This window comes from Plasmodium inui (assembly GCF_000524495.1).
Source record: "Plasmodium inui San Antonio 1 unplaced genomic scaffold supercont1.8, whole genome shotgun sequence".
Classification (NCBI taxonomy): Eukaryota; Apicomplexa; class Aconoidasida; order Haemosporida; family Plasmodiidae; genus Plasmodium; species Plasmodium inui.
This window is the reverse complement of record NW_008481842.1, coordinates 524,234-537,750: the sequence shown is the minus strand read 5'-3', so window position 1 is coordinate 537,750 and position 13,517 is coordinate 524,234. Positions and strand designations below refer to the sequence as shown.

Sequence of the window (13,517 nt, the reverse complement as noted above, 5' to 3'; positions counted from 1 at the left end):
ACATGTAGAGGTTAATATAGTGGCATCCACGCATATGGTATGTACGAGTTAATGTATGCACAAGCTGATATATGTTCCTCTCGTTACACGCAAAACTCTCCACATGTACATGTAGTCATACGCACAAGATGACATAAGTGCACCTTCATAAGCGCATAAATTGGTATGCGTGCAGGCCAGTCTACGTAGAAATTAAAAAACGTGCATATGCATACCCGTACATATGCAATATACGATCCGAAAAGCTATCCAAAGAACAAACATTTGCTGTCAAAATGAAATCGAAACTGTCACAAATAAATATTAAGGAAAAAGTATATACATGAAGAAGTCAGCTGTCGTTTCTTTTATTTGGAACCTGCAAGAAATTTTCCATCAGTGCATGTAAAAATAAAAGTCAAATAAAACTGAATGCATTCATGAAAAAAAAAATATATATATTTTTTAAGTAAAACAAAAAAACATAAAAAAGGAAACAACTTTGTGCATGAAATATTAAATGTTTTAATTTTAACTAATCACACAAATGAAACTACCAGGATCAATACTTTCACACTTAAGGAACGTGTGATTGTATGCAAATTCGACGCACTCCATTATGCACTTAGAGGCTACGCACAAATGTACATACTTGCATATGAGAATATGTATATATTCTTGTAAACACGAATATATGTGTAAAATTAAAAAACAAAAATGAGATATAATGTTAAAATAGTAAAAGCTTTTAGAATGCTGGGAAAATTAACAACTTCGCTAAGCCGTATGAGATACGAAAAACTCTTATTAATTTCCAATAAACGAAATTAATTTCCCCCCAGTGCACTGAGCATCGCTTGAAAAACAAGTTGCTTCCATCGCTATCTAGTTAAATAGCCAAATAAAAAAAAAAAAAAAAAAAAAAGAAAAAAGCTAGCTGTACATAAATAATTTATACAAATTTGGCTATTTGGTTTAACGGTAAAATGTAGTACTTACATGCTTACACATTTTTTTTTTTTATTTTCCATATATGAGACACATTTCTTCTCTCTATACCTAAATACGCATTTATGCATGCATAAGCATATGTGTAATTACTGTGGCATTATTCACCTTTGTACTTTTTTTTTTTTCTTTGCAAAGTGTTTCTTTTTTTATGTTAAACGAAGGGGATTTTCCATATGCGACTTTCACTTTGCAACACTCAATTTGCGACTATGGATTGGCTAATTTCGACTAGCCACTACGATTTGCAACTTTCGATTTCTGACCCTTGCCTTTTTCCCTTCACCATTTGGCACTTACCATTTGGCCTTCACCAATCGTCCCTTACCAGTCGGGCTTTACCATATGGCTTTTAGGAATGGGCCTTCGCCTTTTAACCTTAGCCATTTGTCCTTTGGCTTTCCCTTGCACATGCCGTATTGTTAAGCAACCCCACGTGAAATGAATATTTTTATGCATTTATTTAATTTTTATAGGGAAAGGGGAAATTTATTTAAGCACAAAAGCCCAATTTTGAAGCACCTTTTTTTTTTTTACACATGGAAATGTATTTTATTTCCAAAGGTGGAAACATGATTTTATTGCACATACACTTTTTAACGCAAAATGGCACAAAGTGCACTAACTATATTAAGGCACTTCCATAGAATGGCGCGAAAATTTTTGAATTGACAAAATGGCTAGTGAAATATATGGGCACTTAAACAACTTTCGTGGAAATAGCAGTAAAAAAAAAAAAGGAATGTGTTACACGAATATACACTAGCCATTTCGGTGATAGGCATAATGCACATTTGTTTGGGGGGTGTAATTTACATTAGCCTTTTCGAATGTGCATTCCGTCGTCCATATAAAGTAAATTTAATTTTACTCAAAATTCTGGAGACTACTTTAAAAAAGAAATAGCCCTTTTTTTGGAAAAAAACAAACAAAAAAAAGCAGAAAAAAAACAATCATTTCTTGCAAAAAATGATTTTCTCATTCTTATTCTTTCCATTGTGAGGGAAAAATAAAGTTACAAAAAAAAAAAAAAAAAAAAAAAAATTAAACGAAGATCCGTATGTGGTTTTTCACGGACGACATTGAAATTTCTTCTTTTGTAACCAAATCGGTTATTCAGTACGAAGATATATTGTTTTACACTGTGCAGTAACATAAATCCCAGTATAGATTTTTTTATTTTTTCTTTAATCTTTTTTTTTATTTCGTTTCATACATACATTGCTTTGTGATACACAGCAAGTTTTTAAACGATAAAACAAAAGAAAAAAAAAGCAATGCAATTGTGAAAACAGAACGCACATATTAATTGCCTGGTGCCGTGAGAAGCAGCTAAAACTTTTCAGCAAATGCTGCAGGAAAGATGTGCCTGATTCAATGTCATTCAGTTATATAAATTCAAGAAAAACGTACATTTCATTTGTTCAGTGGAAGGGATTCACGAATGCGTGCACAATTTAGCGAAACATTGATTTAGATGATGTATTTAAAAGTCGAGGATACTGCACATGGAGTATGTGGTCACACGATGAAGATGTGCATTCATATTGCTGGGTGTGCTTTTGTGAAAAGGAAAAAGTTATGTTAAAGGTCTTGTGTTTTCTTTCGTTTTTCTGAAAGATAAAAGTTTATAAACCCACATGTGTACACAACATATGTGCGACGCGCTATTTCATTTCCTTTTTTCTTCCCCATGGATACAGAAATGTGCTTTGTGCCTTCCATTCGAAAGGGGGAGGGAAAGAAAAAGGTTCATTTTTAACAATAGGGGCGATCAAAATCATTGTTTTTCATCTCTTCTAGGGATAATTCATTTTAGATAAAATGTCGTTAGAGAATAATAATCTCCCTTTCTTCTTTCAGAAGGGGGAAGAATTTGCTTTAAAATTTAAAGCGAGCACAAACGCGTAATCACTAGCACGCTTATTTTCTCCCTTCGCTTCTATTTCATTCAAAATGAAAAAGGTCAAAAGAGGAAAAACACAGGTGTGAACAAAATAAAGTACACAAAAATGAAAGGAAGGAACTATAAATATGGGGAAAAGTTTTCTGTATTAGGTTATTGTTGTCATTATTTTCTTTTTTTTTTTTCTTGCTATTTTTAAAAGTGGGCATTTCACTTTCCCGCGGTTGTAGCTTCAACTTGTTAGAAGTTCAGATGTGCTTATATTTTTTTAATTTTATTTTTCGCCTACAATGCTACGTGACATACCTCTTTTCTTTTTTCTTTTTGCGACCTTTTCCTTTTGCTTCTTTGCGGAAGAAAGCCCCTGCCCTCCCCAAAAAAAAAAAGCTGTGTGGTTTTTCTATGCCTACGCCGCATACACAGAGCAGTGATAAAATAAAAAAAAAAAAAAAAAAACCAATTTACGTATTAATTTCATGTGCGTGCTTCAGCGTCGCATTGCTATGAACGGTGGACTTTCCTTTTTTTTTTCTTTTTTTTACTTTCACAAAATGGTTATTAATAAAACTAGAAGAAAATGATATTTCACCTAAGACAATATATGTCCATAGTTGCCATGGCATTTGCACAGAAAAAAAAAATTTAATTGGTTGAAAAGTTTGGCCATATATTTACCGCTGCTTTGTTTTTCGTTCCTTTCCTTTTAATTTTTTCTTTTCTCCTATTTTTCTAAATGATAAAGTAAAATTCCTTTAAAAATGACCTACACAGTCCTTTGCGGGAGGCGGACATGAACATATTTTAATCCTTATGGTTTTTTCACTGCCGATATCTTACAATCAACGTGGATGTAGGAGTATGTAAATGCCTATATAATCCACATAATTTTTTGTTCACCACGATCTGGCATACACAGTATATATGCAGTACAACCCGTATAACCATTTGCCCCCCCTGCGCAACTGCGAAAAAATTGTTCTGTTGCTCTCTTTGAACTGTTACAAACGATTTACGGCACTGATAAGGGTTTTATGGGAAGGCGAGAAACAAATGTCGCTCACTACTGCATATCTTCTTATGTATGATAAAAAAAAAAAAAAAACATTTCATCTTGATAAAACTTGCGAAGAAACCGGGCATTTATGTAATATACCGTACACTTCTTTTTAACTTGGAAAAATAGTAAAAAAAAAAAAAATAAGCAATATCTCATTTCCAAAACATCACTTTTGCGGGTCAAAAAATAATTTCAAAGGAGGTTATCACATGTGATTTAGCATATGCGGATAATATATTCACTTTCTTCAAAGGTCACCACCAATATAAGGAATTCTTTTACACATATTACAACATACCTTTCCGTACAAGCGCGGGATATTTTTTGGTGCCCATCTGCTGAAGTACAATTTATGTAAAACCTAGGGGTAAACAAAAATAAGGCCATGCAAAATTATGTATAACTTTTGAGCACGGTTTTTTTTTTTTTTTTTTTTTCCCATTTCAGTTGCTTACAATCTGAAGTGGATATGCGTACACCTTTGCGGGCATGTTAAGATGTACTGTGGCCATACGCATAAATACATGTGCGTGTAACTATACATAAGCGTACGCAAATGTATGCATAGAGAAGGTCTGATGCATAATTCGTAAAAAAAAGCGGGGAAGAAAGCATCAGACGATCATTGCAATTGGGGCTAAACATCGCGAATTGGCGAATTTGATGCATTTTTTGAAAACTGCAAAAGTTCGCTCAATTCGCGGAACTTAACAGTGGGGTGAAAAAACGCTCCAGTTCTTCCCGCTCGCCAAAAACTGTGAACACCCTCCCGCTGCTTATAAATTTTAGCAAACATCCCATATTTTGTTGAACTTGCCGATTTCATGGTCACACGTATCATATTTGAGAACGCCGTGCGGCACGAGTCAGCAAGCAAAAATATATTGCCCATTTGTTCGCTGGAGTAAAACGATGAGAGGGGCCGAGACTAGGCATTCCGTTCAGACGTACATTAAATAAAGCAGCAACGAGAAAAAAAATAATTAGCATTCGGCAAAACTGGGAAAAAATTGGAAAGGCTCGGAAAATCATGATTTGTCAAAAAGGCAGGCGTTTCAATTCATCGCAAAAAAAAAAAAAGAACGTATGCCAATGTAAATAAGTAAGCATATGTAACAATAAATAGTGATTATACTTAGCAACAAAAATAAAATAATTAAAACGTAGCAGAGGGGGACACCATATTGAAGGAGGAACGGATGATAAAAGAGGTTGGCAAAGAATCAGCGTCAAAAACGTTCTCGCCAAAAACGTTCTCGCCAAACACCTTCGCGTCAAAAATGTTCGCGCCAGAGTCAGCCATAAAAAACATCACTTTTTAGACCTGCCCAATTTGTCGCACCTTCCCAATCTCAGTCGTTCGCAGAAGAAGCATTCCATCACCACAGCACGAGAACACACATAACGTTAACGTGAAGGTGAACGTCAACCCCACCCCAAGAATAACATGAATAATAACAAGAATAACAATTTCAGCAAAAACAATGGCAACAATAACGAGAACTACAACAACATCAGAAACAACTCCAGTGGTATGGTAGGCAGCAACTGGAATGTCCCCCCCAGCATAGGCGGGATGAGCAACGTCAGTGGGATGAACAACGCCAGTGGGATGAACAACGTCAACGGGATGGGGAAGCTGCACGGAAATATCAGCAAGATGCACGGGAATTTAAAGAACATGTCCAGTAACATCAACAATTTGGCTAACAATATGAAGCACAGCATGTCTGGCTATGCGAATGGCATGCCAGGCGGTATGAGCAATATTCCCGGTGGAATGAACAGCATGTCCAGCGGGATGAATAGCATACCCAGTGGGATGAACACACTGTCGGGGGGTCATGGCAACATTAGTATCATGCGAAGCGGCGCGAAACCCCAAATGAGTAACCTGAATTCCAAAATAAACATCAGCAACAGTAATATGAATATGCAGACGGACATGAATTTGAAGAGCAGAATCAAAATGGGTAGCTCGGACATAGCAAATGCCAACAGAAATATGAACAGCGTTTTCAGCAAAAGTAATAATAATCTAAGGGAAAATATAATGAACAATTTAAACTATAATTACAACAATGTGAATTATAACAGCATGATGAAAAGCAACATAGAAATGAATAATAAATTGGTAGGTGGGGAAAGTGTAGGGAAACCTCCACAGGATAGCAATGGCGCGAATAAAAATGCAGAGAATTTTGCTAATATATTTAATAGTAACAAAATGGTTGTGCAAACCAATATGAATAGCAAGCACTATCGGAATTCTGATGGAACGAGCATGAACAGATTTTGCGTCAAAGACATGAAAAATGTGGAGAGCAATATGATCCCATTAAATAACAAAATGAACAATGTAAAAGACAGTCAAAGCAGGGCTATGCCCCAATATAGGGAAAAAGATTATCTAGGAAATGTTTATAATAAGAGGGATAAGTATTTGTTAGGTAAGAGCGAAAAGGATAATTTTTACATCTCGTCTAAGCAGTTGAGTGGCTTGAGCTCTGGGAACCCCGCCAGCGGGGGAGCGGACAGCAGTGGACCCACCAGCGGTGGCACCGGCATGAGCAACGCCTCCGCCCATGCAAGAAATTTGAAAAGTTTAGACGGCCCCCCAATGTACAACCCCTTGAATATAAACCCTATGGGCGCCAAAACAAATGTGAATAAAGTATTCACCTTTAGCCCAAATGATAAAGGCAACTTTCACGCGGATGTCTTGGGCGACGCGAAGATCAACAACCAGGGGAAGGACGCGGAATACAGCCACATGAACAAAACGATTAATATGTTGTTTAACGAGCAGGCGAATTATGGTCCTTATGGGGTCAGTAACCGTCACCTCGGAAGTAGCGACAACCATCAGGGAAGCGCCAACCCGACGGAAAACCCTCCCAGCAGTGCAAAACCGTTTTTCGCACCATCGAACATCCTATTAGACTCCAAAGCGTACAACAGAAATGTGGAAAATTTAAAGGAACACCAAAACGAGAACGAAGACAAACAAATGAGATACAACAATTTAATCGAGGGGAATAACCCGAACAAGGGCCCCACCCCCGAAAACGCTAGCATGGCTCCATCGCCTTTTGAGAAGGTTAACCCCAAGAAGCAGAAGATGATCGTGAAGACGGGCCATTTGTCCAATAGCCCAATTCCAAGCGGAGTCATACCAAGTAGTAACAATCACGCGAATGCCCCCACCAACATTGACAACGCGGATGGATATAAATTTCACATGAATAAGGAGAAGCTAAATGCGAAGGAAGCTTCCCATTTTATAAACCCAGTGAATATTCTAAAAGATCATCTAAAAGATAACAACAAAGCCAAGTATACTTCAGTAAAGGGGTACACTGATCACAGCAAAATTATGAAGGAAGCAGATCAAGCAAAAAATGTGACTCCCTCAATGAGTAGAATGGAGTCAGATTTAATTAACAAAAAAGGAAATGATAATGATGGTACTAATACAGGGGCTACTATAAATATGAATAAAATTAGAGCTTATGAAGAAATGAAAATGAATAACAATGGTGTTCCTTTCGACAAGTCAGGAAATAATTCCGCCCATTTTAACGGGGACCCATCGAATGAAAATAATTTCAACACGATCGATCTGACAGGAGATGCGCAAAGATCCCCCATCGGCAGTAGCACTCCCTATAGTACTGGAATGTACAACATGAGTAGCGGTAACAATGCCATAAATGGAGACGAAACAGTTACGCTAGGGCCATACAACCAAAGTGCACAAACAGAACATAAAGGTGATGCTGAAAATTTGAAAAAAACGGAACAAGTTGAGGAGAAAAAGAGGAAAAAGAAAAGAGATAAAAAGGAAGAAAAGGGGAAGTATAAAAATATCGAAATGACTAAGATTGACAAAGGAGGATTATTTCCCTTTGATCAAAATTTCAAGGGGAAAAAGAAAAATCTTGATTATAATAATTATCTGTACAACTTAACTGAGAGCAGCGAACAAGGCCTTTTTAATAGCACAACGCAGAGCATGCTGCACACGGCGAATGGATACATGAGCAGCAGAGGGATGAATGTAACCCCCAGTGCAAGCATGATTAGGAACATCCACATGGGCATGCAAATCGGTGCCCCTATGAATGCATCGCTAAAGGCCTCGCTAGACGCATCGCCGAATGAGTCTCTCAACGCGTCGCTGAACTTGCCGGCCAACATCAAGGATCAAAACCACCTGCATAACAAAAGGAATTTTCTTTTCGCAAATTACGACCGGAATAAAAATGCAGCAAACGTGTTCGTGGGCAAGGACAAAAGTATCCTAAATCGAATGGACTTCCTAAATGAAGACGATTTCAGGTCATCCAAAATGAAGAAAAATTTTAGTGACCTCTACGCTAGAGGGATAACACCCCTTACGCCTGAGCAAATGGAAAGCGACCGGAAATTGATAGCCTTGACCAAACTTTTTGGGGACGTAATTGACGAAAATGACAATGTGGGAAGTAGAACAATAAGTGACAGACTCATGGAAAATAAGCCGTATTCACCAACACCCTTCACCTTTAGAAATAATGCCCCGCATAATCTAGAATTATTGAAAAATATGCCCCTGGACACATTGTTGAATAATTTAAATATAGATAGGGACGTCCTGGACATACTGAAGGAAAAAATAAATAATATTAACAGAAACATTAATGTAACTATACGCTCTGCGGTTTCCCATGAAGCGATAGTAGAGCCAAAAGGAGAAAGAGAAAACTTCGATTTATCAAAATTGATAACTTTCTTTGATGATTTTATAAATTGGTATGAAAATAATTTAATTCAAATAAAACTCCAGCTACAGAATGTGTCCTTCTGCTTGTTGCTGGAAATTTTTATACTCATATTAACAAACAGTTATGGACACATTTCCGATTTTAAGAAAAAATATTTGAACAAATTTTCTGCGTACGAACCGGTGACAAAGTTTCTCTCCACCTGTGTTTACTTGAGCCAGGTGTTCGAAATATCGCTTGTTCGCTTTAAGGAGAAAAATGCCAAGCACATCGTTCACATGACCAAGTAGGTTTCGCGAGTTCGCGCCGTGTGCGAAAGGAGTGTGTGCAAATTTTTCGTGTTATCCCCGTTTGTTCATTTCCAGGCGCCTTTTTCACTCACGGCCCCCTCTTCTTGTGTCCACACGTCCTTTTCACTGGCCATTTCGCTTTCTTGTGCGCACACGCCCATCATCCATTCCGCTCCTTCCCTTCAGGCTAGGAAAGAAGTCCCTATGGCAGTACCTAACCGTGTACGGAGGCATTTCTCTGTACAATTTGATTACGACCAAAATTAGAATAGTAGAAATCGAGGACCATGAGAGGAATTTTAACTTCTTCAATTCATTCGTTTCGGCCAACTTTCTCTACAACGCAAAGCTGGATTTTCCCGTTATGTGGTCCTTGCCGCCTATTTATATGACGAAGGACGAAATTGTTGAGGTACTAGCTGAGCGGAATAGACGACATCCCCGCGGATGCGTAGGGGTGGAAGGGCAGAAAGCATATCCCTATTAATGTACGAGTGTTTATGCGACAAAATGCTTGTGTTACCCCACACGTGCTAATTGAGGCACTTGTGCCATTCCCCCTCGAACACTACAGGACGAGAGCAAGAAACCGGGATGTGAAAAGGAAGAAAATCACTACGTGCCCAACGAGAGCAGTGACGTGTTTTATTACTACAAACATATATTGAAAGTGCAAAAAAAGAACAGACTAAGAGTGACTAAAAACAGAATGCCCAGTATGCTCTATTACTGCCTGAACAATTGTAGCGACATGACGTGTGCGGAAATTTCCGGCCTTGATGGATCCTTTGTCGCCACGGCGCATTCGAATAACATAATCAAGTTGTGGAACATCAAACAGTCCCAAATGAACAAAATAAGAAAGAAAAAAAAAGGCATGGAGAAGATTAATGAAGTTAACATAAACGATACGATGAGAAGGAGACATGAATATTTAGACGAAAATAATGCCACATCCATAGACTTAGATTATGATAATGAAAATGATGGGATTTGTAGACTGTATGGAAACATTTTTAATGTTACGAGCTTACGTTTTGGTGAATCGAATAAAATATTACTGTCAGGAAATGTTAATGGGGATGTATATTTATACAGCACCATAAGTAACAAAAATTATGTCAAGTATGTGGGTGGCCACACACCCATCTGGTCTCTGGACACGGCCTTTTTAGGCTACTTTTTTTGCTCCAGTGAGGATGATGGCAATTTGAGGATCTATTCCACCAATAGAACATACCCTTTTATTACTTACACGTATAACTGCCCTGCCAATGTTTCCAAATACCACTATAACAGCACGCTTGTGGCTTGTGGCTACTACGGTAAGCGCATCACCGTTTGAGGCTCAGTCAGAGGGACCGAAGGTGTGCCCGCCGTAACGTCCATTGGCATTACCACGTCTTATTCACGTTTTTCCTAACCCTTCCTCCTGTTAGACAATTATGTACACCTGTACGATGTCAGAGTAAATTCCTTTATCAAGAGATTCAAAAATAACTACCCAAGCAACCAGGGAGTTACTTCCTTGAGTTTTTCCAAAAATGGAAGGCTGCTATCATATGCAGGTATTTTTTTTTTTCCTTCTTTCATTCCGCGTTTATCGAAAGATTGATTGATCCTCTTAGTCGTGCACATCATGCGATTGAGTAACACTTACTGTGTTAGGACCACGTGGTGAGCCATCACGGGTACCCCTTTTCCCCTCACTCTCTACCCCACTTCTTTTATGCAACCAGGTGGCTACACAAATAACATCAATGTAATCGATTTGGCAATGGATAAATTTATTGACGTGGAACCCCAAATGGCTGTTTCAGCGGAGGCTTCTCACAATGATGCCGATTATACCCAGACGTCCAAACCGTTTGACGCGTACTTAGATGCAAATTTTCTAAATATAAGAAATGAAGCACCCCCCAATGGCAGGGTTCCACTTGGCACTGATTCACATTTGTATGAGGACAAAATTTTAAGTATCGACTTCAGTTATGACAATAACTTATTAGTTTCCATGTCTTGTAATAACCTCATCGATTTTTACAATTGCTCCAAAGGTGAGGGGAGAACGACCAAGATAAGAGTGGGGCAGTCAAAATTGCTCCTGCTTCCTCCGCCACTAACAATTGTGTGCATACTTGTTGATATTGACCACGCGAGGAAAAAAAAAAAGGAACAAAAAACACGTTCACAATATACGTGTGTGTAGAAAGAGAGATGCATGTTTATCGCTCACATAGTCTACGCGAATATACGCACTTGCGATATAGCCTTAACACAAATATCAACCTTTGCTGCAACCCCACCCCCTTCACAGCATCGAATGAGATAAAACATTCGACAGAGAAAAAGAAAATCAAATTGGAAAAGTCCCAAAACAGAAGGAACCACCCATATGTCAAACTGTCCAAATCATACGGTGTTAACTATTCAAATTTAATGTCTGCAAAATTTACGCCTGAAAATGTACTCCTCCTGTTTGGTAAAACTTATGTGCCTCTACGACGCAGCTGCGTTATTTACCCTCATCCCTGTGTGTGCAAGATTGACATCCTATTTTGTGCTTTCAACCTATTTGCTGATTCGCTAGCCCCATCATGTTAACATTTTAACTCCCCTCGCAGGCATAAATACCTTAATATGATGGCAAAGGCGATGGACTCTCCCTCGTCCCCCCTCAACATTGTTTCTGTTTTTTTGATTTTACAAGATTTTTCAATGTACAAAAAGCTGATATGTTATGCTATGCTATGTGAACATGTTTTAGTAGTACATCCCTGTTGGCATTTTTGTAAATTAGTTTTTTTTTTATTTTTTTTTTTACTCCTTTTGTGTATACACTGTTTCCCCTATGTGCACATGCATATTATACCAACATAGAAACAGCAGGAACGTCGATTTTCCCGCCAATTTTCCTGCCCCTTTGTTTACACGTTTTTTCCGCAATTTTTCTATGATTTCGTCATTCACGTTGCTTGTTTGATTTAGCGTTTTTCCTTTTTCGTTTTACCTTTTTCGTTTGACCTTTTTCGCCTTGTGTTTTTGCGCGTTTGCATTTTTTGTGACTTTGTCAAACAAGTTCGCCTAATTTTTGCTTGATTATTTAAATGCGTCAATTGGGAAGTGTTTGTCCCACTTAGCCCCTATGGAAACACTTTTTTTCCCCTGCCCCTTGCGTTTCGAATTTGTACGAATTCGTGTCGTTTGTTTTCCAATTTGTGTCATTTTTTTTGCCAATTCGTGTCACGTTTTTTTCACAAATTTCCCACCACTTTCTGCACCCCTGGTTTACGACTTTTCCAAAGGAGTTCGCGTTCTTTGAAGAAACTTTTTTTTTTTTTTCGAATTTATGGGGAAATGCCAAATAGTGCATAGAGCAAAAGGAAAATGGAACATGGAAGTGTGGATAGGCATGTAACGAATGTATAAACATGAAAACGTGCAAATGGAAACGTGAAAACATGTAAATGTCTGTAAATTTGCATGTACTGCACAAATATGACGAGTGACGTGTGAAGCAGGCAACCTCACCCCCACCCCGACTCTGAAAATGCAGTTATAAACTTCGAAACCCCGCGCTCCTCAATTTACAAAAAAAGTTGTGCTTATTTGGGAAAAAACCAATAAGTCCACATTTTAGGATTAAGGAAATTTATAGAAGGGATGGGAAATGAAATAACTCGTACAATTTTAAATGGTCGTAAGTGCGAACAGCTTTTTACGTGTTGATTTGTTTATGGGGCAATCGGCTAGAAAGGGGAAAGAATCTTCATTTGTGGTAAGCCCCACTGAATTGCTTAACACGGGAAAAATAAATCAGTGACTACCCGACTGACCGATTGACCCACTGGACCGGTTGACCCACTGACCAATTGACCGACTAAGAAATTAACCGATTTAGCCATAAACGACCAATTAACCACCAGCAAATGACAAGTGAAGTAACATATGAAGGCCCGATGAAAAGTATACATTACAAAATGGCATAAACAGAAAAAAGAAAAAATATATATATGCCTAATTGATGTATTTCAAATCTTTTTTGAAAAATTGGAAAAAAAAAAAAAAAGGCATGAAATATCTTTACGGCCAAATTAGTGGCTAGAGGACTATCTGATTTTCCGGCTTTTTTTTTTTCTTCTTTTTTTTTATTTACCCTTTAATTAAGCCTATGTTTATTTTTATATGTACATTTATGTAAATCCGCAAATCCTTATGTTCACATTTTTCTCTGTACTAACACGCAAGTTTTGTCCATCTCAACCAATTTTCGTTCCGCTTTTTTTACGTTATACCTTTTCGTAACCTAGAAATAGGAAGCGAGACTGATTTGTTTAGGCTGCGATGGTCTGCATGCCACGGCATTAATTATACAACACTGGTAGCAAAAATCTCTCGTAACAATAAGAGTACCATCTCATCTGCATAAGTACATATAAATTTCTTTTCTTCCTTTTTTTCCCATTTTCCTTTTTTTTTATTATGGAGAATAATTTCTAAAATGTTTTTCT

General features: G+C 37.8%; 1 protein-coding gene across 1 annotated transcript; it reads left to right on the top strand.

Moving 5' to 3' along the window:
- Positions 1–5,397: 5,397 nt before the first annotated feature.
- C922_02388 (hypothetical protein) lies at positions 5,398–11,610 on the top strand (the record flags this gene model as incomplete). Its single annotated transcript, XM_008817987.1, has 6 exons — positions 5,398–9,002; positions 9,193–9,418; positions 9,581–10,331; positions 10,446–10,574; positions 10,746–11,063; positions 11,324–11,610. 6 exons carry the CDS (start codon positions 5,398–5,400, stop codon positions 11,608–11,610), a joined length of 5,316 nt encoding a protein of 1,771 aa, XP_008816209.1.
- Positions 11,611–13,517: the final 1,907 nt, after the last annotated feature.